General features: G+C 43.1%; 2 protein-coding genes across 2 annotated transcripts in view; one reads left to right on the top strand and one right to left on the bottom strand.

Moving 5' to 3' along the window:
* The window catches only part of terfa (telomeric repeat binding factor a), a gene marked incomplete at both ends in the record, with an annotated part of 29,723 nt that extends 9,723 nt beyond the window's left edge, over window positions 1-20,000 (top strand). The window contains 15 exons of the mRNA XM_080730317.1: window positions 124-254; window positions 575-661; window positions 863-1,003; window positions 1,768-1,871; window positions 2,868-3,041; window positions 4,245-4,400; window positions 4,892-5,042; window positions 6,077-6,190; window positions 6,566-6,744; window positions 7,590-7,685; window positions 9,008-9,118; window positions 10,278-10,682; window positions 10,984-11,069; window positions 12,758-12,807; window positions 19,839-20,000. Of these exons, the coding sequence (XP_080586443.1) occupies window positions 124-254; window positions 575-661; window positions 863-1,003; window positions 1,768-1,871; window positions 2,868-3,041; window positions 4,245-4,400; window positions 4,892-5,042; window positions 6,077-6,190; window positions 6,566-6,744; window positions 7,590-7,685; window positions 9,008-9,118; window positions 10,278-10,682; window positions 10,984-11,069; window positions 12,758-12,807; window positions 19,839-20,000 (2,147 nt within the window). The remainder of the gene's footprint in view (window positions 1-123; window positions 255-574; window positions 662-862; window positions 1,004-1,767; window positions 1,872-2,867; window positions 3,042-4,244; window positions 4,401-4,891; window positions 5,043-6,076; window positions 6,191-6,565; window positions 6,745-7,589; window positions 7,686-9,007; window positions 9,119-10,277; window positions 10,683-10,983; window positions 11,070-12,757; window positions 12,808-19,838) is intronic.
* Window positions 20,001-21,335: 1,335 nt separating this feature from the next.
* Window positions 21,336-26,476, bottom strand: nip7 (NIP7 nucleolar pre-rRNA processing protein). Its single transcript, XM_080729957.1, has 5 exons — window positions 26,332-26,476; window positions 25,686-25,772; window positions 24,955-25,093; window positions 22,696-22,836; window positions 21,336-22,171 (listed from the first exon to the last, which is right to left on the bottom strand). The coding sequence occupies exons 1-5, from the start codon at window positions 26,385-26,387 to the stop codon at window positions 22,052-22,054; spliced, it is 543 nt and encodes a 180-aa protein (XP_080586083.1). The 5' UTR covers window positions 26,388-26,476; the 3' UTR covers window positions 21,336-22,051.
* Window positions 26,477-26,506: the final 30 nt, after the last annotated feature.

Here is a 26,506-nt window from a genome sequence, read left to right as displayed (position 1 = left end):
GAGACAGACGACTCCTGTTCTATACAACAAGGCCCCTTTCAGTGCCAGGCCGTGAACCTTAAACCATAGCATTGTTACCGGTGCCTTATTTGCTAACTGCATCATTGGTCTTCCCGCCCGCAGACGTGTCGTTTGAAGCAGACGAGTGCATCGTTCCTCTGGAGTCGGCGATGGAGTTGCTGAAAATAATGGCCACAGAATACAACGTTGGGCAGCAGGACTTTGAGACATTGCACACATCGGTCAGAGAAATGGTACGTTTAGAATTGCACACATAATCTTGTTGTCCAGCATTTTTTGCATTTCTTTCACCATAGTAAAAACTACATTCATGGTCTGGAAAGGGCAGTTTTTACAGATGGCTAAAAGGACAGGGGCTCAAGCCCCCTTTAATGTCTATGTGTGCACGTGCCTGTGCGTATAGACACTCGACAAAGCCGGAGTCACCACAGTGGATTTGAACCCACCGCCTTCATGGCGGTGGGCAGGTACTTTACCACTGTGCCACCCGAGCGCCCGGGGGGGGCCATGTTTAGTTTTGCTGTTGAGAGTTGTGTTGCTGTGTGTTTCTCAGATGGTGGTGGTTTTCATTAAGAACAGGAGGTTTGACGAGGCAAAGGCCGCGCTGCAAAAACACTTCCCCAAACAAATGGCTGGCAAGGTAAGAAACCAAGGGTTTTAATCCAATCATTTTACATTCACTACCGTTTGTTCTTGTTATTTAAAACAAAATGCACAACAAAATGTGATAAATTAGATATTTAGCATTATGTCCCTCATTTGTTTTGTTAATTTCAGAGTTTCAGGAATAGTTTATTTATCTTGAAGACAGAAGGATGTGTTGTATGTGTATTGTGTGCAGAAAACCATATTGACCGCTCTGGCCAATGACAAGAAGAAAACCCATAAAGTCCTGGAGCAGATGTCCTACCTGCAGTTCAGAGACGAGATGCTGCAGTTCTGCCAGAGCATCTACCCCCCCTCTGTCCCCTTTCTCCAAAAGGTGTGTTTTGTGTGTATCACAAGGTTTTACAGACCTGTCTTCTGATGTCTGTATGGCAGAATATGTCAATACAATGCAGCTAACACAACTGTGTTGGTTATGGTCTCCCTGCACTTAATATTGAGAAATGTATATCCTGAGGTTGGGTAGGACCACTAAGGTTTGACAAGTGCTGTATAATGAAGCTCAAACTACAATTTATCCTCTGAAATCAGGCCTGGCCAATAGGAATTTATGTTTTTTAGTTGTGCAAAACGAATGCTTGCAATGGATTCAGAATCATGACAAACCCCTAGTTAGACCCCTCACATGCTATTTAAAGCAGATATATTTTCCTCCTGTAGTATAGTTTATAGAAAGTCGATGGGAGTCCCAACGTGATTTGGCCGCTGTGGTGACCCCGAAGGTCGCCGACTCGGGCGCCCTAGCTAAATCATTAGAGCATGCCCTGGGATACATCTGTGCAAAATCTGGCGATTTTAGACCGATTAGCATGAAATTACCATTTTATCTCTCTTAAGGTCACCTTAGAGAGATAACCACTGGTTTAACAAAAAGTAATCAGGGTAGCGTGGAGTCTCATTTGACCCCTGTGTCCTGAAATGAGTTTGACACTCCTTGTCTATATAATGTCTTGCACAGTGCATGATGAAGACCTCTTTTTCTTTGGACTGTCTTAAGTATGTACCCATACCAAAGTCTTAAGCCTGCAACATTGAACACTTCCTGACTGTTATATTTCTGTCCTTGGTTCTGATTCCCAGGCTGCAAGAAAGATGATCCATCAGCGACATCTGGAGGAAGTCATCAACCCTGTGGAGGTTCAAGCGGCTGAGCAAGACTCGCCTGCACAGCCTCCACTTCCATGGTACGCTCTTCATGGCACACATCTGACCCTGGCTCTACAAATGTAAACAAATACAATTTTACACTCCAAAGCCTAGTTCAGACCAAAGATTCTCTTTGAGGGGAAACCTATTTAGAACATTGCAGAGAAAAGTTGCGGCAGTCTGAATTACCTTGTTGCAGGTCGGCTGATGCCGCCTGTCGCAAGAGATTCAACTTGTCGAATCTCAACCAACAAGTTGAAATGCACACAAACACGTTGCTTGTGAGTCTACCATAGAAAAACAAATCTCTCAAGACAGATTCAGAGCTCCGCAGCTGAATCTGTCGGAAGCTCCACTTACAAATTGTAGTTAGGAATGTTGGTAATGTAATATTTTTCTTTTTTTTTGCCGATGGATTCCCAGATTGTAGAGAAACAAACAAGGTAAACAAAGTCAAATTATTAAGTAAAATAAGGCAGAAAATACTTCTTGTGCAAGGAGAGAAACCTTTGCAGCAGATCTAAATGTCAACAGAGAATGACAGTGTCTTGTGCAGGTTAGAGACAGCAGCAGATATCAAACAAGTAATTCAGATGCATGCATGAGTGAAGGTGGTAGTGCAGCAGCAGTGGTGCATACCCTTATGCATAGTGTTGCCGTTAAGTTGTTTGTAAATTAATGCCCTACTTCATAGCAGATCTACAAGCTCACAGCGCTTATTCAACAGCCTGGTGGTTGACGGGTGTAAACCACTGATTTATTTTTTTATTTTTTTGTCAAGGATCCCCAAATATATATTTGGTATTTTGGTTGCGGACCCCCATCTGAAAAGACTTTGTGCCAGGGACCCACTAACAAGATTTTTGTTAAAATAAAACATTTCTTAAAGATTTTTGGAAAATTGCCAGTCTGCCAGCTCGGATGCAAATGTATTTTATTTTATTTTGAGAGTAAGAATTCATAAGTTCAAGTTCAAGCCAAAAAAATATTTACTTAACATTTCATCTTCAACTAATATTTCATGATGGTGACAGCCCTAGGCAGGAGACGCGAGTAGTGGGAGATGAATCTGACAGCCAGGATATGGACTCGCAGCAGGATGAAACCCACATCACATCACATGGATTGTCAGCGTCCATGAGATGTAGCCCGGTCGCACACGGATCCACACGTAGGCGCCAAAGATCACAGGCCAGCAATGCAAGCCAGTAAGTTAAAAGTACATTTGCTTCAACAATATTTGACATGGTTCACATAATCACAACATCCCTAGTTTAATTCCAGCTTGATCATAAGCTGAATGTTTTTCTCAGGGTAAGGTAGTGGAGAACATATTGTCGCTGTCGGGGAACGATTTGCTCATGGAGGGTTAATCAAATAATCGAGAAGCAGTTTTTTAAATATCTTTTTGAAATTTCTTCTAAAAAAAGATATCCTCTACAGTCTCTACACGCTCAAACTCGTTGCATTTTTCTGAGCTTGTATATCTGCTATAAAAAAAACATTAATATTATAATCGCTCATTAATTGCAAAGGAGACAAAACGTTGACATTATAATCGCTCATTAATTGCAAATGGGACACAACGACGAATATCGGAGTGAATTTCGGAGCACGCAAATAAAAAAATCAACCTCACGTTATGTCAGTCACGTTTGCACACTGCCGCCCGTTTCGCGCACCACTCGGTCCCTTGCTCTCTCTATCTCTCTCTCTCTCTCTCTCTCTCCTTGCCCTGAAAAACGCATTTCGCAACGAAAAACGCAGCAGTGTGCAACCAGCTTAAGTCTGATATAACAAACCCCCTTCTTAACAAATCAACACTAGCATTGCAAATGTGTGCCTGTATAACTTCAGGACTCTGGTAGGTGAGGGAACCTTTACTTACATTGGTGCCACCCAGTGGAACATCCTGGCCACTGCATCCATACTGACTTAAAAAAGAAAAGTTAACAAAATCATGGCTGATGGAAAAGGTCTGATGTAGGGAGTTTTAAAATATTGTGTTTTTATGTTTTTGTTTTCTGATATGTGATGCGTTATGAAAATAGTTTATTTAACATACTTAATTTAACATACTTTGTTGTATTTGTAAGGACCATAATGGATTAAGTCTTGGAATCTATTGTTTTGTCCTCAATCGTTTAAACCCATTTAGGCCTAGGATTATTGACTGCTTTAACTGTTGAAAAATAGCAGATATACAAGCTCACGGTGCGAGCTTGTAGATCTGCTATTTTTGAAAATGTGTGCAAATCTTTGAATATATGCATTTTAAAAGCGAACGTTTGTAACTCAAATTTTGCTTCTGGGGGGTCCCTGGAACTCAATATTTTTATTTTTTGTATGATTAACACTTTCAAAAAAACAAAAAAAAACTGATAGGATTTCCCTGTCTCTGATTCACCCAGCAGTGAGGACGTGCCCATCCCGATGAGCAGACTGGAGGCAGTCTACGTCACACTGGCTGAGGGCTCCCACGTCTCCTTTGAGCAGCTGGACGAGCCCGAGTCCTCCTCTGCCAGAGTCCAGGCTCCCGTCATCAACCAGACTCCAGTGACACAGGAGTAGGCATAATCCTCTTATTTTAGATAATCTGTGTTATTTTTGCAGAATCGTCCTAATCACTTCCATTTTTGGAAAAGGGGACTTTTATGTTTAAGTTATTTCGTCACTTTCGGGCAGAAACCTTGTATCTCATTTCAAATTTGTAGTTTTAGTAAAGTAAAGCCCTGCTTCGTCATGCAATACTGTCGCACAAAAGTGAACGTTTTTGTGTGCTTGTAGATCTGCTATTTTCACTATTTTAAATCATTTTCAAATGATGAATACAAAAAGAACAGTTTTGGGCATCCAAGGTTTCCACCCGACAACAACGGTTTGTCACATCTGCCTTGTGCAAGTTTTGTTTACAAAGCCTAATGGGCGAACAGAAATGTACATTTTATTCATAATATGAATAAACATCACATTATGTTTACAATGTTCAGTGGCAATTAAATCGTTAATCATAATTATTTGTGGCAATTAATCGTCTACAATGTCATGATGGTGACAGCCCTACACCGAAGCCCACAACAACCACAGGCGTAGCGGCGGAGCCCCCTGGGGAGGAGCTGTTCACTGTGGCTCGCCTGGTGATGCTGCCAGACAGCCAGCAGTCCACAGAGGACGAGGAGACCAGGGCGGAAGTGGAACCTGAAAACCAGGTTATTATAGTGTTGAATTCTTTTATTCCTTTTGAGCGGTGGTCACAACGCTCCTATACGTGGCCGTGTGTGTGGGTCTGTCTGTCTGTCTGTCTGTTTGTCTGTCTGTCTGTCTGTCTGTCTGTCTCCGGGTATGTAGCCTGCAGTAACCTTTTCTGACCACACATGTTAAGGGAGGGGCGCTGTTGTTCAGGATAGGCCAGGCATAGGCCAGGCACACTCACACACAAACACACACAGGGGGCACACACACACACACACACACACACACACACACACAGGGGGCACACACACACACACACACACACACACACACACACACACACACACACACACACACACACACACACACACACCACCGCTCAGTTCACACAAGTGTGATTTTTTATTTTTGTTTAAAATGTTTAACCCATTTAGAACGGGTACACATTATAGTGTATTAATATTTTATGCTTTAACTATTGAAAAACAGCAGATATACAAGCTCACGTGCCGTGCTGCGAGCTGGTAGATCTGCTATTTTTGATAAGTCGTGAAAATTAGAATTTTTACCCGGATTCTATAAGTGTCTTTTGAATCCTAAGATTTTTTTTTTTTTTAAAACCTATTTTTCTATGTCAGCAATCTGGCCAGCCATCGTCAAAGAAAAGGTCCTTTTCACTTAACTGGAGCTCAGTTAGTCTGTTCTTGAGAGACTACTATGTCAGTGGTTCTCAAACCTTTTCATGTGAAGGACCCCCGAAATGACATTTATTTGGCCACAGACCCGCATCTCAAAATATTTAGTTCCAGGGACCACCCAGAAGCAAAATTTGAGTTACAAACGTTCGCTTTGAAAATGCATGTATTCAAAGATTTGCTCACATTTTCACGACTTTTTCAAAAATAGCAGATCTACAAGCTCGCAGCGCGGCACTCGGTGCCGCGCTGTGAGCTTGTATATCTGCTATTTTTCACTGGTTAAAGCATTCAATAATTCTAGGCCTAATTAATCAATATCGTCTTAGTTTTAATTCCTTTTTTGACCCATTTAGACCGGAGAGGTCGCTGTGGCTCGCCTGGTGACGCTGCCAGACAGCCAACAGTCCACAGAGGACGAGGAGACGGAGGAGCCGGAGACCAGGGCGGGAGTGGAACCTGAAAACCAGGTTATTATATTGTTGAATTATTTTTTTAGTTTTTAGTTTTGTTTATAATGTTTAATCAATATCGGCTTAGTTTTAATTCCCTTTTGACCCATTTAGACCGGAGAGGTTGATTTAAAAAAAACGCAGAAAACGCCAAAATTTTAATTAAACGTTTTTAAAAATATTTTATGTTGCATAGCAACAACTAATGTGATATTTCCGCATTTTCTTTTAAGACAAATATTATATACAGACTAAAACATTATTATTCTTTTTTTCCAGTTTGTTTTGGTAGTTTTATAAAGCCTCGTTATTTTTATTTCAATTAACCAGATTCCAGTTTTAGTCATTTCATAACTTTTAGTTAACTAAATAATAACCCTGCCTGACAACCAGGAGACACGGGTGGAAGTGGGAGCTGACAGCCAGGACATGATGGACTCTAAGGAGGAGGAAACCCAGATCACAACGGAGGAGCCAGCTCAGTCAATGGCAGCACCCATGAACCAGAATCTAAAGAGCCCGGTCACACACGGTGGAAGGACCACGTCCGCACAGGCCAGCAACAGAAACCAGTAAGTTCATCTGGTTTGGGGGGTGCACCAGTACCTGACTAGTACACACCTTGACGGACCAACTCCTTCAAACAATCTGCTAATAAAACATGTGACGTCAACAGGGTACTCTTTCCAAATCCAGTCGGAAGAAGAGCAAAAGCATTTTCTGCAGATACATTCTGGTGCATACTCTTGTTTAACTCTCTTGCCGCCGAACGAACGCTCATTCTTTTATCCTCCGCACCATAACGAGCGTTTGTTCTTTTACCTGTCTGAGCACCGTAAGCAGATGAGGGTTGGCACGGGTGTGTACTGTAGCAGCAGCTTCATTTGTCACATTCCTGAGCCAATAATTTGATGACCGGGTCATGAGACTCGGTAGGAGACGGTCATCAAATGATTGGCTTAGGAATACGACAGGGGTGAACTACTCCTAAGTACTTTACTTGAGCATTTGTATTTTTTGGATACTTGAAGTATGACTTTCGCTCCCATACAAGTAAAATGTTGTTCTTTTGACTCTTAATACAAAATAATAAAATATATATTATCAATAACCACTTAAACCCTATTTCAAATATAGTGAAAATAGCTGATCTAGTAGACTCTTGAGTATCTATAGTTTTGTCTCAAGTACAGGAGTTGAGTACTGTAGTTTGTTCACCATTGACTGTGGTAGCCCCATACAATCGGCTGGTCTTGATGTGGTGTCCTACATTTTCCTCCATGGTTTTGTATTCAAGGTTCATAAATTCTGTCACATTTGCCACGCTAATTTTGTATGACTGTACCCATGTCCATGACATAACTGTTTGGTCTGATATGGAAATATTAATCTCTTGTCTAATGATGAACTCTCATAGGAACGTGGCAGAGTTGGCCCAGTCGTCAGCAGGAAGATCTGTTCCACACAGGGAATCACCCCTTCGAAAACGACCAGCCAGCAGTACTGTTAATGAGTAAGTTTAAACATATATCAATCTTTATCTATTTGTTAATGAGCTAAATAGTGATTTCTAACCCACTTGTAATTAAGAAACAACAAAAGAACCAGTCCACCATTGTTCAGCAAGCATTAAGCATAGAGTTCCCCCTCTGGTGGAAAACTGATTAAAGCGCCTTTCAGACAGAAGGCGATTGACACACCTTAGTAATTCATTTTCAATGAGAGGCAGGCGATTATTTGGGACGCTTGGAGATGCCAGCAGGCGCGGTCCTTTGAAATTCTCGCGCGTGCGCTCGTTCATGAATGCGCTCGCGAGGATTGTGGTCATCCGCGATCTCCGCTAATCCAAGCAAGAACGCCTGTGTGTCACTCGCCGTCCTCTGAAGGGCGCTTTACTGGATTGAACATATTTGATTTTTGTAGCAATTACATTTCATTACTGAACTGCGTCAGGTTCTATATTACGTTATCATGGCTGACATGTTTGATGTCTGACATCAATATTTGACTTAGAATTGTGCCATTTTGTGGTCAAGGTCAGCGTATTATACATGCTATTCTGTCTGCAATGACTTAATGAGCTGTATTTAATTTGGTTTCCTAGATCAGTGTTTCCCAAACAATGGGTGGGGAGTGGGACACACAGACATTTTTGGGCCACAGATCCATTTTCATGGGTCACGAGTGCCTTTGCACACAGGGTCTGATTTTCCTCACGAAAAAAATGACAATTTGGTCAGAATCTGGACAAATTCTGACCCGCGGTGTGCATGAGTTCATAGAGACACCATGTGTTCATTTATTGTCCCTTTTCTTTTTGTGTGGCAAATCTGACCCTTTTTCTTTTTCTTTTTTTTTTGGTAACCCCTGTTTGAAACAAGGTAACGTGTAATTGGGAGTCCCTTTTTTGCAGGTCTTTCAGTCCGAGTGTGTCAAAAAAAGCACTTCGGTTAAGGTGGAGATGACTGAGGCACGCCGTCTCAGGCGACCTTGATCCATGTGAGACACCGCAGAGCGAGCGAGTCGCCGTGTCGAGCGTTGCAAAGGTTGCATGAGCCGACTCAGCGCTGTTAGAAGTTGTAAACCAGGGGGCCAGAATAGTAAATCTTCATCCCCCTGACTTTCTGTACCCCCAATCACAATCTTCCGCAGGCGGGTCTTTCCTTAACCGAGGTGCATTTTTGATACACTCGGACTGAAAGACTTGAAGAAAAGGGAGTCCCATGCGTAATTTGTTAAAGTTTGCCATTTCAACTCTGCACAACTCTATTGTGCCCATTGTCTTGTTATTATTATTCCTACTGAAGCGTTTTGGATGATTGTGAACTCTCCTAGGACATCAGAGTCATCAGCAGAGGACATTGAGAACCCCCTCAGCTCTGCTCCTGCCAATGAACTGCCTAAATGGAAACACCGAAAACGAGCACCCCGTAATCCAGACAATGAGTAAGACCAAACACATCCATCAGTATTCACATGTTGGAGATTAAATGTCTGTGATTCATGTTTATATAATTTATAAGAAATTAACCTGTAGTAGGGCTGAATTAATAGAAAAATATATCGAAGCCGATATTTATAACCGATCAAAAACAAAATTTGTTAACATAGCCTATCTACTATCTAAGCTTGTAGATAGGCTATTTTGAAGATATTTACACTAGTATAGAGCTCTGAGGGACTCCGGTCAACTAAGTATAGGGTTTAAGTGGTTCATTCTCACTCGGGGCCAGCCGTAATCAGCCTTCTGATTGGTCCCTGACTGACCAACCAGCAGGCTCATTCCGCCCTGGTTCCACCTTATGGTTGTTAATATTTGCTAAAACATATTTTTGGAGAAAAGAAACCTGATATGCCCAGTCACTATACTGTACCTGAGATGTTCCTTTTTACTGAGTTTGAAATAAGAATTGAAGAGCAAGCACGTTGGCGCAGTCTGTAGCGCTGTCGCCTAACGGCTACAAGGTCCTGGGTTTGATTCCCGCCGGGGGACGCTGGGGGGCGTGTTCTCTCCTCCGCGTCATCAGCGCCCACACCCTAGGTGGGGTTGGCAAAAGGGCCTTTCTGTGTGGAGTTTGCATGTTCTCCCATGTCTCCTAGGGTAGTAAAACATGGTAGTAATCCTGGCCTCTATAATGCCTTCCCCTGGCCAGCCGGGGCGCGGATAGGAACTGGTTGGAATAACGTGTTCCTTCCACACGCTACGTCCAACCGGGGAAGCTCCCCCTGTCAGGCCTGCTTACTCCTCATGCACTGAAGGAAACATGAGCTCAGTTCGGGGCCCTTACCAGGTTGGCAGAGGGAGAGCAGAGCCCAGGATTACAGCTTACGCAATTGGCACCGGGTGAAGAAATGGGTTACAAAATCGTGGGATAACATTTTTAGAAAAAAATAAGAAGAATTGAATACACTGAATATCAATACAAATAATCAATAAAAAAAAAATTCAATGGTAGTGGATGGAGATTTTTGTCCAACCAAGAAACGACAACCAATAGGTGCGAAGAGAGGCACAACCACAGGCGGGACTTGACAAAGGGGTCAATTCTCATGATTGCACCAATGCTGTGACTGAGCACACAACTCAACTCTATTCCTTCTGTAGGCGCCAGCTAGACAGTGATGACATCGACTCAATAGTGGACAGCTCCTCCGACCATCCCGCTTACTACACCCCTCAGAAGTGTTCGACCCCTCACAAGAGTGCCACCCCTCACAAGAGCACCACCAAGAGTGCCACCCCTCACAAGAGCGCCACCCCTCACAAGAGCGCCAGCCCTCAGAGGAACTCCACCCCTCCACGGAACCCCACCCCTCCAAGGAGCTCCACCCCTCCGGCGCACTCCAACGCTCCTCCAAGGAGCTCCACCCCTCCGGCGCACTCCAACGCTCCTCCAAGGAGCTCCACCCCTCCGGCGCACTCCAACGCTCCAGCGCACTCCACCCCTCCGGCAAACTCCAACGCTCCGGCAAACTCCGACCCTCCGGCGACCTCCAGATATTCAAAATGGTAGGGTGCAGTAATGGTCAAGGCCCCTGCATTTTGAATCATGCATACATAAAGTACACCTGCTGACATAATTATATTAAAATCATTGCCTTTTTCCTCTCTCTCCATATCTGTTCCTAATTCCACTGTAACTGGTGTGAACTAGTTCTCATATCAGATCAGTAATCATTGAATTTAACACTACAAGAGTTTCATTTTAATGTGGGGTGCATTCTGCTTTGATGACCGCTCAGAGAGTATTAATATTAGAGTTGTTCTTTTGTTGCTTTATGGTAGCTAATTTATTCTCCCCTCTCCACAGGAGAAAGCTGATCAATAGCGCAAAGGGGACAAAGGAAGTGTGGAGTGATGAAGAGGACTTATTTGCCTTCAATGAAAAGAAAAGAGGTATTGATCCATTACTTAACTGACCTTTTACTTAAATTAGACAGATGACTGAAGGGCACACTGGCCTACTTGGGTACCGTACATTTCGGGGACGTTATAAGTTGGGTATGCAGCATGCCACACCCTGTTATTCAATGCAAGTTCATGCAATAATTGTTAAAGTACCTGTTGTAGCCATTGTCAGAGCACCCAGTGCAGTATCCACTACCATATGATGGTCCGATCGACCAAATATGGAGATACGCGGATCCTTGATGTCTTCATGAACTGCTGATACATGCAGTAAGGGCAGAGTTCTATTGCACACACCACCACTTATGATGTTGCGCGGCACAAACGTTTTCCTTACGATAGTTTTTCATAGATTCCATATAGTTTCATCGTTTGACAGCACAATCATCAGTGTATTTTGGATTCATGTCAATTTGTGTTTTCAGATATTTAACCACTTGAGCCGTCATTACCTAATAAACTTGACCTTTTTAGGGTCGTTTCACACTCTAATAAAGAGCCTAACTAATTTCGGTTCGGGAGGGCTCCCCGACCCGACATTATTTAGGTTCGGGGGGAGTTCATCCATACTTTCTTAACGGCTAGTGCCGAAGTCGCATGTAAATATTGGAGGTCTGTGGCATGAAAACGTTTGTGGCCGAGAAATGAGCGTTGCAGGGCGGATACATATCTGACTGGCCCTCGCGGCTGCACACTGGAGGTCCAGTGACTGGCAGTGAGCAGCAGCGCAGCAGGGTCTCTCTGTCTCTCTCATCACTCTCAAAACATTCAATCTACAAGCTCACATTATAGACGTGCCGCGGCCGCCTCTCTTGCAACTCGTCGTGGAAAACCTATCAACATGGAACATTAGCTGTGTGTGTGTGTGTGTGTGTGTGTGTGTGTGTGTGTGTGTGTGTGTGTGTGTGTGTGTGTGTGTGTGTGTGTGTGTGTGTGTGTGTGTGTGTGTGTGTGTGTGTGTGTGTGTGTGTGTGTGTGTGTGTGTGTGTGTGTGTGTGTGTGTGGCGCGCCAGCGAGATCCAGCTGCACTGTCTGTATTCGCTATGAAACTCAATACACGGCGTCCACAATCATTTTGGAAGTCGGCATGTCTCCCTCCCAAACGACCGCTGTTTCCTTGGATTCACAGCCGAGAATATGAACGTGAAGCCGGGCTGAATGAATGAGAAGACACCGCTGAGTACCGAAATTAAGTCGGTAGGTCACAACATTCCGCCAGCACCGTGGAGCCGAGTTTAGTCGTTTGACGCCCCCCCCCCCCCCCCCCCCCCCCCCCGAACTGGGAACGACGACCCAGTGCCGAACCGAAATTAGTTAGGCTCACTATTAAAGTGTGAATCGACCCTTACTCTGGACTTAGTCTGCTCCTTTTCCCCTCTACACCAAACCACTTTGGTTGCGCTGCGAGGCGTTCTGAGCTTGTAGATCGGCTATTTTCGGCTACAGTTCTCAGAATATGGACACTAGGGTTCAAGTTGTTAATATAAAAATAATTGGAAGATTTGGAGGACCCCCTGTAGTAACTCTGAGGACCCCCTAGGGGTCCTGGACCCCTTGTTGAAGACCCCTGATCTACAAGCCCACAACAAGTTTTTCATTTGTATGTTTTTCATTTGTATGCCAAAGTATAACTCGGCCTTAATGGTCAACCATCCTTTTTGTTTTCTGTAATCCAGAAAGCGATAACATCAGCGTTTGCAGTACAAGTACCGCTACTGGCAGAAAGGTGAGTGGACTGTCTCTATTTTCATTTGGTTGATGATGATCCTATTTATAATGTAATTTAAATAAGAGTCTATTGTGAGTTATAGGCCTACTGAACAGAAAGCTTTTTCTGGGTGTCACCTGAGTTTTTCAATGCTGGGCCTTGCATTGTCTTGTATTTGCTACGCCTGTGATCATACTTGTAGCGTAGTTGTTAATTTTGTTTGTCATATTAGCGATTAGCGAAGGCCGCGATTTTCTGCAAAGTAGACTTCCCAAGCAATATGGAGACGTTTTAATTTTAGAAATCCCTTCATAATTGACTAAGCAATGTAATAATGTCCTTAAATCCTTGTGCATTGATTAAAAGCTGCCATTTGTCGTAAGCTGAAGGTGAAAGTGATTTCTGTGCAACGGTGGCTCCCCCTGCTCCGTCCCCCGCACACATGTGAAGTGAAACTTTTGGTGTGTGTCTTAAAGCGGGTTTTCCATAGCAGTTTTTAGCCCGACACGACACGGCACGACACCGCACCGCATTTTTATATGTAGGTTTTCCACTACAGTACCCCCCCCCCCCCCCCTCCGCTCCCGAAATAAATCAACGCCCCTTTCAACATTACGGATAGGATCTTTCTCTGTAAACACAACGGAGATGCTAACTTGCGCTAATTATTTTTTAGAGATGTGGTGGACAATGTTTTAGATGCCACACACTCACACAGGTCTTCATCGAGTCTTTACAACTATAGCGACGACTAACGTCGGGGTGAACATAGTCAAATAATAACTTTATTGGCCGAATTACACAAAGAAGTATATAGAGGCTAGTTGCGCTAGCCTAGCATACATGCTAGCGCAGCCACAGTACAGTTATTTACTGTGGGTGGACAATGTTGATGCCACACTCACACAGGTCTTCATCGAGTCTTTACAACTATAGCGACGACTATTTATTGGCCAAACTACACAAAGAAGTATGCTACAATGTAGAGTTTAGTTGCTAGCATGATGTTAGCACAGCAGCCTACAGTATGTACTGTAGATTCTTTTCCACATTCAACACATGCAGTTACAAATACAAACAGGAGACATCTCACTGAGAAGATCCATATAAAGATCAATATAAAATAACCGATGGCCGACGCATTGGCCGTTGTTTATTTCGACTTGTGACGATAGATGTATGTCCGCTGTTTGTGTTGGTTATGTTCTTGGTGCTTCATGGAATCTCAACTGCAGGGCTGGGGAACACAATTCTGCCTATAATCGACCTCTTCATAAACGGATATAGCCTATAAAACAAACAGGCGTTGCTTTTATATTAGATTTGCAGCAGTGACTGCAAACTCAAATCTGTCTCAAGTTGTTATGAAGAGAAACACAGCTCAGCCAGTGAGCCAGATTCTCCGACCAATCAGTATCAGCAGCGCGTATACGTCACTTTTAAGGCACCACTAGGCCTAGCCAGGACCCACTCTTGAGCGGATACTAAATAGTTAGCCTGACTGCAAGCGTCAGACTCAACACACCATACTACGTGGTGGAGAGTAGAGCTGGGATACCCGACCGAAATCCGACGGGACCCGACAAGCCCGACGGGCTCGGGTCGGACGCATTTTCATAATTAATTGTCGGACGTCGATTCGGGTCGGACATATTTTTGATATAGCCTCTGCCTACCTACCTATGACATGCATCATGCACTCTCTCTGATGATGCACGCAGCGTGCAACTCGTGTGTGTGTGTGTGTGTGTGTGTGTGTGTGTGTGTGTGTGTGTGTGTGTGTGTGTGTGTGTGTGTGTGTGTGTGTGTGTGTGTGTGTGTGTGTGTGTGTGTGTGTGTGTGTGTGTGTGTGTGTGTGTGTGTTTGTGTGTGTGTGTGTGTGTGTGTGTGTGTGTGTGTGTGTGTGTGTGTGTGTGTGTGTGTGTGTGTGTGTGTGTGTGTGTGTGTGTGTGTGTGTGTGTGTGTGTGTGTGTGCGTGCGCTGCTCGCGCTAATGCTGCAGCCACGGAGACAACTCTGACCACGGAGAAATGTCCCACGCTGAGGTAAACGCGCAGCGCGCTGTTATGGTTTGGAAGTGGCGTGCTGCAGAATGGAGCTCCAAGCTTGTGTTCCACTACTGTCCCTTGCATTGGATGTTTATTCTTCGTCGCTGTTGTGTGCAGTCGCAGTGCACTGTGCCAGGCCAGCCTCGTCCGTCCGTCCGTCCGTTCAACACACATCACATCACTCAAGTAAATCCTGGCTTATACTTCTTCATCACGGCGTGTTCCATGACAAAATGTGGCTGATCTGCAAGCTCACAACGCCTCGCATCCGCGACGCGTTGTGAGCTTGTAGATCTGCTCTTTTCCAGGCGCAGAAACTTGCAGAATGAATGAGTCACTGTCAGCCGTCCAGCGCAGCGCAGCGCACGTTATTATTTTTTATTATTTAATAATCGACATAGCCTTTCTATTTAAACACTTTCACACGCTACAGTGTGGCTTAATATTCACATTAAGGTTAACAAGCAGGCACTCTGCATATTAGAACAAGTTTGCTAGTGAGTGTAAATCAGTGGCTTCCTCAAAGAAAAAGAAACGAGGCGAAAAAGCGTTGAAAACATAAAGTTCGGGCCTCGGATCGGGTCGGACGCTTTTTCATGATTAATGCTCGGACGTCGACTCGGGTCGGACAGAAAACTGTCGGACACAGGTTCGGGTCGGACAGAAAAAATGGGCCCGATCCCAGCTCTAGTGGAGAGAGTCTGAGATTTCGAGCAGACATTCTACTTCAGCAGGGGCGGGCTAAAGCCTATTGACGTCACACACACTCACATACACACACACACACACACACGCTTAGAGCCTCCGACGGCGACGTGGCGTGTCATTGCAAAAATACGTTATTTCTCATAACATATTATATGACTGCATGTTTACGTTAGTGCATAATGGTATTAAAACGTAATGAAACGGCACTATTGTATAGTTTATTAAAATAATTCGAGTCGAGTCTGACTCCGCCATGACAGTTTTCACGGACCAATCAGAGTCCACTAGACTCTCACGTGGGCAGAGGACACCAATCAGAGTCCACTAGTGAATCTCACGTGGGCCTACACTCACAGATATAAAAAGCTAGATACCTCCTCCGCCACTGCAGTTCATTAGCGCGACTGGTCAAACACCTCTGGCGGAAGTGCATAACTGTGGAACTGCGGAAGTCACTCTGCCCCCTCCAATGGGAAAGAGGGAGTCCTGCCAGTCCTGCATCTGATTGAACTACCGAGCTTCCCATTCTGTGACGCACAAGGAAGCATCCTTCAGAATTCCCAAGAGCCCCGCCTCAGAATTCTGGAGGCTTGCGTAGAGTTATTGGGAGGCTTGCCAGCGGTCTTGGACCAGCACTCCCCAGCCGGAAGAGGCATCTACCTTTCTATGTCTGTGCCTACACTGCTCTGACGTGGGCAGAAGAGCTCTGTTTGGAGGGGGCTGAGACCTGAGCAGCCAAACCACGTGCCCCAAGCATACAACCCTGATTGGCCCATTCAATTCGCCCGCTCTTCAGGCGAGCCTGAAATAAAATAAAATATCTGCGGGTTCAGTCCACACTACACACCACCCACCAACAGGGGGTGGTGATGTGCGGACTGAAGTATCAGGCTACTAAATAGTACCCCGTTAAGTACCACTTTCACACCACTCTACCCAGTTCCTTGTAGTGGAAAACCTGACACAAGTGGGCGGTGTGGTGTGGTGTGGGGCCTGTGGAAAATGCGCTTTAGGGTGCTTTTTTTTGCCTTGATGAAACTTAAGCAAGGCAGCGACATACGGTACTTTCTTCCTTGAAAATAATGAGAGGCAGACAATACCATTACTGACATTTTGCTGAATATAAAAACGTTTTATATTGCTAATAAGCAAATTAAAAAGGGAATCTTTTGGAAACGTTATGGGTCTGCAACTCAGTGAATAAATGGAACCAAATGGACCTGTTCCATTTGTACTCTAGTATTTTAACATTTAATATAAATTGGGGTCCCAGTGATATAAATATAATTAAATGGGTGTCTGTAGCCTAGTGTATTTAGAAATCCTAGTTCTAAGTTCAAACATTAGCCAAATTGTAAAATAAATATAAGAAATAGGCAAACATTTTGAAAATAGCCGATCTACAAGCTCACAGCACTCAAACACATTTTATTGAGGACTCAACTTTTCTGGGACCCGTTTGAATGACCACCTGTGGGTCCCGGGACCCATTACATTGAAAACCTAGTAACACACACACACGCACGCACGCACGCACGCACGCACGCACGCACGCGCATCCGTCTGTTACCAGCTAATCTCCGGTGCCGTTGGCCCGGTTGCTGCCAAACTGAACACACACACTCCCTGGATGCCAATTAACTCAGTCAGGGCCGGTCGACTTTTAGATCGACTATCTCACTATGGAGTTCCCTGCCAAGCGACTTTAATCGACTTTTATATAAAAGCATTGTTTAAGCTTTTAATTTGGGTTAATAGAGAGAGCGGAACGGTTAGCTTACCTTCGGCTAGTATAAAGACGTAAACCGTGGAAAAAAAAGGATACGATTATGACGTCACCTTTAAGCCATAGCTTCCTGTTTACGTAGGCCTCTGCTAGCTGCTAGGCTCAATGCAAACCATCCGACCCTCACGCAGCTTCACTAGGTCGGATTTTGATTCGGAAACTTTCTGTGTGGCATCTGTATACGTTCCGGTGCCCATACCGATGGTGGTTTTTCAAGCACGAATTGAACAGTATTGAGCTCAGATGGCGGCCCGCGGGTCTCCCATTCATGTCAATGGGGATCGACGTCATCGTCCCATCCTTGAATGTTGTGAACCTTGGTTTTAACATGGGTTAACATGGGGGCTTCCACAGTCTATGGTCTATGGCTCGCTCTAGTGGTCATTTTGTGGTATGGTATATCAACGTGGCTTGGTAAATTGATGTGATTATGATGATTAAATATAGCTATTTCCTGGCGTTATAAGCGCACATTCATATTTAAATTTGGCTGGCAATTGAACCTCTGCCCAACATTTTTTCACATGGCCCTGTTCTAGTGCCACCATGAGGCAGATGTTTGCAAAACACATTTCTGTACACTACTCATAGAGATCTTGTCCACAAATCATGCAGATAGGACAATATCTCTACAGTCATGTGATCAACATGTCCGATGTCCGATTTTCCATATTCCATCCTTGCTACAATTGGCTTCCAAAGTTTGCAGGATTGCTCCTTTTTGAACAAAATGAACACAGCGTGCAATCTTGGTGAAATTGGGCACGCACGTTCCCACTAGGCAGAGGAAGAAATGCCACTTAAATTTTCTCAAATCAGCCTCATGGTGGCGCTATAACAGGCCAATTTGTATTTTTACCTTTAACAGTGGAAAACCTTGTATGCACACTCCCTAGAGGAAAAACCTTTGCCCTGCATTTTTCACATTTGCCTTTTATAGCGCCACCAGGAGGACAACTTATGTAAAACACATTCTTTGCTATTACTCCATCAGATTTTCTCCTTTTCACATTGGCCTGTTATAGCGCCACCAGCAGGTAGACTTAAAGGAGTAGTTCACCCCCAAAATGACTTTTTTTCTATTGATTACTCAGGCCATGGAGAGTAGAGTTCAATCATATTTTTTGGTTTTTGTCACATTCCTAAGACAAAAATGTGATAACAATAAATTTACCCCCATTGATTCCGGATGGTGACCCGTTTCGAAACGGGTCACCATCCGGAATCAATGGGGGTAAATTTACTCGAATCAAAATTTTGTCTTAGGAATGTGACAAAAACCAAAAAATATTATTGAACTCTACTCTCCATGGCCTGAGTAATCAATAGAAAAAAAGTCATTTTGGGGGTGAACTACTCCTTTAAGCAAAACACATTTTTGGAACACAATGCTTCAAATCATGCATGCAGCGTCCGAATGCCATGAAAGGTCTAAGATTGGCGAAGAACACATGCCACCCTTTTACATTGGCCTATTATAGCACCACCAGGATGCCTGGCCTGGTGGAGACTTGTGCTCGGAAGAGCACTGCTTCTAGTTTTTCCTGGTCTTAATCACTAAAAGGAGTAGTTCACCCCAAAATGATTTTTTTTCTATTCATTACTCACGCCATGGAGACTTGAGTTCAGTAATAATTTTGGGTTTGTCGCATTCCTAAGACAATATTTGATTACAATAAATGTATCACCATTGATTCCGGGTGTCCGGAATCAATGGGGGTAAATTTACTATAATCAATTTTTTTTGTCCTAGGAATGTGACAAATACAAAAGAATATTATTGAACTCAAGTCTCCATGGTGTGAGTTAATCAATAGAAAAAGTCATTTGGTGGTGAACTACTCATTTAATTCACAACAACACACATTGATGTGTTGTGAGCTTGTAGATTGGCAATGTGTTTTTTTTTTTAATTTACACCTATAACATGGGACCCCAAGGTTAAAGGCTTAAGTTAACCCACTTAGTTAATATGTATAGGTTGTATTGATGTATCAGAAATCTCATTGTGTAACACTTTTAAGCACCAATAGAGATCCTATTTTAACTCCTTTACTACCAAGATATCATCCCAATATCAAGCTATTTTGTTCAGCCTGCTACGTTTGTTTCAGAAAAATCCACAGTAGACATGTTAGGAGCTATTTTCAGTGGATTGGTTTTGACACTTCGCTTCTCAGTGGCCAGACACGGCTTCTGATTGGTCTGTGGTGCGGGGCAGGACAATACACCAGTTTGTATTGGCTGGCTGTTGACGAAGTTAACCTAACTCTACTCATTCGTTGGAACAACATCAGTCAAATGGAGGCTTGCCAGACTGAGAAGCAAGTGACGAAGCCAATCCACTGAACATAGCGTAGCAGCCTGGTACCCAGGCTGTCATATCAGCCCTGTGCAACTGAAAGGGAAACAAATGTCATTTTTATTTAGAAGTTCCAATGCTCAATGCCAAAAACAATTAAAATGTTTATCACAATTAATCGTCTGTTTCTGTGTCTCCCATTGCAGAGTAAGTGGACCGTGGAGGAGTCTGATCTGTTGAAAGTAGCCGTCGCCAGATTTGGAGAGGGGAACTGGGCCACCATCTTGTCTTACTACAAATTTGAGAATCGAACAAATGTGCACCTCAAGGACAGATGGAGGACCATGAAGAAGAACAAACTGGTGTGATCAATCATACAGTTTAAAATCTGTGTTTTAATGGATTGTTATCTTCTGGGGGCTCACAATGCGAACACATTGTGAGCTTGTAGATCGGCTATTTTTGGCAGTGATTTGGTATAGATGGAAAGAAAACAAACTCAAGTCTGATAATGTCAACTAACTACATTCTTTTAGCAGGGTTTTCTGTCTCACATTGTATATTCTTAGCCCGTTGTTTATTGGTCTTAGGATTGCTGTGGTCTTAAATCCAGAAAGCAGAAAACTAAGCCTATTTTTTTAAGTGTTGAATAACTTTGCATTAAAGTGTTTATTATATTACAATACTGTTTTTGCTGGTTTATCCTTCAATATTCATCTGTAGAATAAAATACAATTTGGTCCTTTCAGAACTTCTGTTTAACAACCAAGTATGAACAACCATGCAAACAAATAATCTGTTTCAGCCCATGATGATGCAATCCAGTTGAAAAACATTTTATTTATTTAACACAAGGAACTTTATACAAATGGCAGCCATCAAGATGTTATTCAAAATCACATACTTTGATTTAGTAAAATGTTTTGCCAACATACCATACATTACATTTACAAAAATGCAGGTGTAAAAAAAAATACTTTTAGGAAAAGTCAGGATGATGTCGATTAACTAAATGGCAATGGTAGCAGAGGCGAGTGAGGCAGGCTCATTGTATAGATTGTTTAAATGTCCATAGTGGGTACATGTGCATACATGGTAAAATACTCTGAATACGCTGTAAAGGAACACTAAACCCATGTTCAACCCTATCTTCATAGTATTGGTCCTCAGTCCTCACTAATGCTCTAGTCCAGTAAAAATAAAGCTGAGGTTGGAAAAAATTGTGTTATTTAGTTTTTCAACTGATTCTGACAGGAAATTAGGTCTACTAGCCAGGATAAAAAATCTACCATAATCTGCTCACTGCAAATACCCACAGTGGCCAAATCAAGTTGGGCTCCCATCGACTTTCTATACAGGAGGAAAATACCCAGAAAAAAAATCTGCTTTAAGTAGGATGTGAGGGGTCTAACTAGGGGTTAGTCATGATGCTGAATCCATTGCAAGCATTTGTTTTGCACAAAAAACATTCATTGGCCCCAGAAAACACCCACAAAACTGATGAAAAGTGATGACTCATCACTTTTCATCACTAAACCATCATTTTCTGGGGCCATTTTTAGCCCAAGGAATGTTTTTTGTGCAAAACAAATGCTTGCAATGGATTCAGCATCATGACAAACCCCTAGTTAGACCCCTCACATCCTACTTAAAGCAGAGTTTTTTCTGGGTATTTTCCTCCTGTATAGAAAGTCGATGGGAGCCCAACTTGATTTGGCCACTGTGGGTATTTGCAGTGAGCAGATTATGGTAGATTTTTTATCCTGGCTAGTAGACCTAATTTCCTGTCAGAATCAGTTGAGAAACTAAATAACACAATTTTTTCCAACCTGAGTGGATTTTCTTCCTAGAATTACTAGACTACTCATAGAACCATTTGTCTACTCACTCCGTCTCAGACGGCTGTGGACAGTTAAGAAACCTAGTACCTACCGATGACGTCAGCGTTGGGGTTTCCAAGCTAATAGATAGAGCCTCTGTGTAAAGTCGGCATGCATTTGTTATTGCAAATAAAATGAAAAGGTTTGAAATCCTGTTTGAAATTTCCAAACCTACCTACTGCTCACTGTCTGTAAGGCAGGTTTCTGAACTGCGAGTGAGTAGACAGAAATGGTGCCATCTTGTGAGCATTAGAGAGGACCCATTATATCCAGATGGGTTGAAATTGGGTCTGATATTGGGTCTGATTCATAAGTGAGACTACAAACGTATCTGTACACTCTCAGAGTTACAAATAGAAACGAGGTACTCCATCTAGTGACAAGGACCAGGTCCTCTTGGTACAGTCATTTAACTTCCATTTCCAGTGAGGCTTAGTAGCCACTATTTCACTGCAGCTGTACTGGACAACTCCCCATTTATGAATATGTAACTTTTTACATTGATAAGAACACAAAGATGTTATGTTCATAGGATGCGACTATGTCAGCGTGTCTTCACTTCTGATAAACTCTCCTACGTCGGCCTGATGGAACACAACAATGGCCATGGGGTCCACTCTGCGACACTCCTGGGTGGACCTGGCTGCTACGCCAAAGCCCTGGGGAGCGCACAAAGAAAGGGAAAAGAAGAAAACATCTTTAGCAAGTGTGAATTGGGGCATCAGATTTTTGGATATCTGTAAATCTGATTCTTGATTCGCACAATTTAACTTTTGACTACTTAACAACACATTCTGCACAATAGGGCTGGCCAATTGACCGGAAATCAAAACCGAGATTTAGAACCCGACTTAGTCATTATCATGCAGGTTAATGTATATCATTTTTTAATCGTCCATTTATTAATCGACAAATTAATTCTACGATTTTCAATAATCAACTGAATTAATTAGTCCAATTAACCTCTAGTGCCATGTTATACTTGTTGTACAACAGTGTTGTCAAATGGCAAAAACGATCTTGCGATATACAGTATATATATTTTTTCATATATATTCTTTTTGAAGTCCTTGCAATTTTTTTTTCTTTTTTAAATATAAATATATATTATTTTTGAAGTCGTATCGGCCAGCCCTACTGCACAGTCAGATTGAGCGGCAGCGCATCATCTGTCAATACTTACCAAGGGCACGTCTGTCATGGAGTAGACTACCACCCCTTGGTACTTCTCTGTGTTCTCTGTGATTCGACCCAGTCCGGACTTCAGGATGTGGTTTCCATACAGGAAGGACTGCTCAGTTCCAGGCTTTACCCACACCTTGTACTAATAAGCAGCCAAACAGGATTACAGTTAAGACCAATTTAGTTTTACACTTCATCATACGACCGTGTTGAGCCGAGCTCTGAAAATGGCCCATCTACAGTACAAGCTCACCACGCGACTGTGTTGTGGGCTTGTAGATCTGCTATATCTGCTATAAATGCAAGTACATTTACACAGGTAATGACATACAATTTTGAGGGACTTTTACTTGTATGTATGTCAATTATTTTATGCTCTAAATGTTTATGTATGTCAATTATTTTATGCTCTAAATGTTTTAATACTTCTACTCAATTACATTCTACTTTTTCCACCATTATACTTATTTGAAAAACTTAATTAGTAACAACTTACTTGGCAGATTTAGATTATTATTAAAACAAACTAAGCATAGCACAAAAGTTCAGAAATGTGATTATTTCCATTGCAACTATGCTTCTTGTCAACTTTTTATATAGTAATCTTATCTGAGGGATAATATTCATTTTCTCATACACCTGCTTGCCCGAGTCCCTCTGTTTTTAATGGAGGTTTTGCAGAGGGGAACAGCCCAGGACCCCCTGAGCTCTGTAGCTCCCCATAGGATCCCACAATAGACCTCTATTAAAGTGGGATCCTATGGGGAGACACAGAGCCTCCCAGGAACCCAAAGTAGTAAGGCTAGATTGTTTCGGTTAATTCTAAATAATTCTGTTTTTTATTTCGTTTGTAAATTGGTTCTCAAGTTATCATCCCATAGATTGTGCTCTAATCAGCATTCATCATCCCATACATGTGGGCCCATCTACCCAACTAGTTGGGGCTATTTGGGGCTCATCAACCTTTAGCTAGCTATCTTCCCTGAATGGCTAATCGAATAGCTATCTTTCCTGAGTGGGAAGCGAACCCGGGCCCTGGTTTTAGTGGCCTAAGTGCTTTACTACTGAGCTACCGTGTGGCAGGCCAATCACCGTTTTATTTTTGAGCGGTGGTAAACTGCTCCATAGTGGCTAGGGTTAGCGTGTGTCTGTAGCCACTTTTCCTCAGCGTTTTTCCATAGCAATGTGTTTTCCTCAGCGTTTTGCCATAGCAATATGTGTGTGTAGCCATATTACATCACCAATTACATCCTAGACCTGTCTGTAGCCACTTTTCCTCAGCGTTTTGCCATAGCAATGTTTTCCTCAGCGTTTTGTCATAGCAATATGTGTGTGTAGCCATATTACATCACCAATTCCATCCTAGACCTATATCCTAGTCTTTTTCCTCAGCGTTTTGCCAGCCTGTATTACATCACCAATTACCAATTGAAGACGTTATGCAAGCACGACCATCGCTCACTTCACATTGGGTGTGATTTTTTTTAATTTTTTATCTTTGACAACGTGGATACTGGGGGACAAAGATTTACTATTCTGTCCATAACGGCACACAACCCTAACCCTAACCAATGTAGGACTAATGAGATGTAAATGGTAAATGGTGCATTTATATAGCGCTTTTATCCAAGGCGCTTTACATAAATTGTGCATTACATTCACCCATTCACGGCACGCACACATTCATACACCGGTGGCGGAGGAAACCATGCAAGGCACCAACCAACTCACCGGGGGCAATTAGGGGTTCAGAGTCTTGCTCAAGGACTCTTCGACAACTCAGGGGGAGCCCGGATTCGAACTGGGAACCCTAACCCTTCCTGCTCTAATAACGGGTTCTCTGCCCCTGAGCTATGCCGCCCCCGTAGGACGCACCTCCATCGTGGATCTTGTGGCGTGAGCAGCAGGGTCGGGTGGCTGAGAATCCAAAGCTTGTGGTTTCGATCCCACTCAGGGAATGTCTTTGTTTTCATTTTTCTTCTTAGACCACTCATTGAATCAGCCTTAGAAAAGGTTGATGATTAGAGCCCAATCTATGGGATGATAACTTGGGATCTGAGTGCGGTGGTGTTTGACAACTGAGCCAACTTTAACCACTCAAATACTATGGTTGACCTCAAAGCACCATACTAGTGTATTTTCTGTTGTTTCGCTGAAAATAGCTAATCGACAAGCTCACAACACATCACAATGTGACGAGTTGGGAAGCTTTCCCCACGATAGGGATGCTGGGGTTTAATTGGTTAAAACGCTGGAGTACCTTTGCATAGGGGGCGAGGAAGTCCAGAGCGGTGATGTGCAGACGGAACTTCTGGCTCTTGGTGAACTTTCCAAAGCAGGTGCCCACTGACACCAGCTTATCCCGCGCCACGTTGGTGGCCAGCTTCAAGATCTTCTCACTGTCCATATGCAACGATCAGAGGCACAGCGTTGACACCACATAATGACCAACCATGTGACGTGCAGTGATAGAAATACACACAAAACGACTGCTTTCTGACTGTATGCAACCGTTAGGTTGCAAGTTACTATGAAAAGCTCCACCGGCTGTATGTCTGTCTGTCTGTCTGTCTGTCACATCACACTTTTGCCCTACGCTTATCTCCGGCACCGTTGCCCCGGCCTATCCATGCCAAAATTTGCACACACACTCCTTGGATGGAAACTCACAACCTCCACTCATTTCTCACATGGCCCTCTTCTAGTGCCACCATCAGGCCGATTTTTGCAAAACACGTTTTTGGACACTGTTCCTACAGATTTTGTCCTAAAATCACACAAAGCGGTACACAGTATCTCTACAGTTATGTCATCAACATGCATCTGTCTCATTTCCCATATTCTCTCCTGATTGGCTACGATTGCCTTCTAAAGTTTCGCTTATCTCCTGATTAGGGAGTCTTACTGGTAACTTGATACATATAGTTTTTTGTCCCTGTCAAATAAACATATGAATAAAATAATAGTACACGTGATATACCACACATTTACCTCATATAGTAAACACGGTCATTATGCAGTCTGAAGCAGTAGGTGCCATCAGGTCGATCCACCAGGAGTTTGAGGTTTTCACCGATGCTGTTGTGGGACAAATAACAAAGTAATGTTAGAACTGTCTCATAATGTTGGCTATAATAACTGCTTAAATCAGTGATTCTCAACCAGTGGTCCTTATGGGGGTTCCAGGGGGTCCCCAGTTAAATGAGAATTAGGAACCAAATGGACCCTTATGGATCTATGGAACTCTGAGTGTACAAATTGAACCAAATGAACCCTGACTGGTCCCATTTGTACACTATCAGAGTTAAATTAATTAACATTGATTTCACAATATAAATTGAGGTCTCAGAGATAGAAATGCCATTACATGGGGGTAACCTAAAATGCATATGAAACTGCTGGGGGTTTCTTGAAATTAAAATAGTTGAGAATCACTAGAGCCGTAAAATTCTTCTCTTATATGGGGGTCCCTGGCATATCTTTTCAAATGGGGGTCCGCGGGCTAATGCATTTGGGGGTCCTTGCCGCTTGGCGTGAAAACGTTTGAGAACCAGACCAGTGCCCTAGCTCTGGTATGGACCAGAGTCCAGAGCTAACCAGTGCCCTAAATAATGTGGCAAATAAGACGTCCACTTACTATTTAGAGAGTTTCTCAAACATGATTTTTGTCTCTTCGTCCGTCAACGGCCTCATCCTGGAGATCTGCTCGTCAAATCCAAAGAAGAGATTAATAAATAAACGAAAGGTTTTCTCTGAGAGTAAAATGTGAGTTCGAAACAACCATAGAGAGTATGGAAACAACGTGCTAAGGC

Source organism: Nannobrachium achirus (genome assembly GCF_963921795.1).
Source record: "Nannobrachium achirus genome assembly, chromosome: 7".
NCBI lineage: Eukaryota > Metazoa > Chordata > Actinopteri > Myctophiformes > Myctophidae > Nannobrachium > Nannobrachium achirus.
The sequence above is the reverse complement of the archived record's forward strand: the minus strand, read 5'-3'. Positions and strand labels throughout refer to the sequence as shown.

Coding starts and splice junctions, on each gene's coding strand:
- nip7 (XM_080729957.1), bottom strand. CDS start 26,387: ATGAGGCCGTTGACGGACGAAGAGACAAAAATCATGTTTGAGAAACTC. Junction 22,837..24,954: donor TCCTCGCCCCCTATGCAAAG/GTACTCCAGCGT, acceptor GCTGCTTATTAG/TACAAGGTGTGGGTAAAGCC. Junction 22,172..22,695: donor CCATGACAGACGTGCCCTTG/GTAAGTATTGAC, acceptor TGCGCTCCCCAG/GGCTTTGGCGTAGCAGCCAG.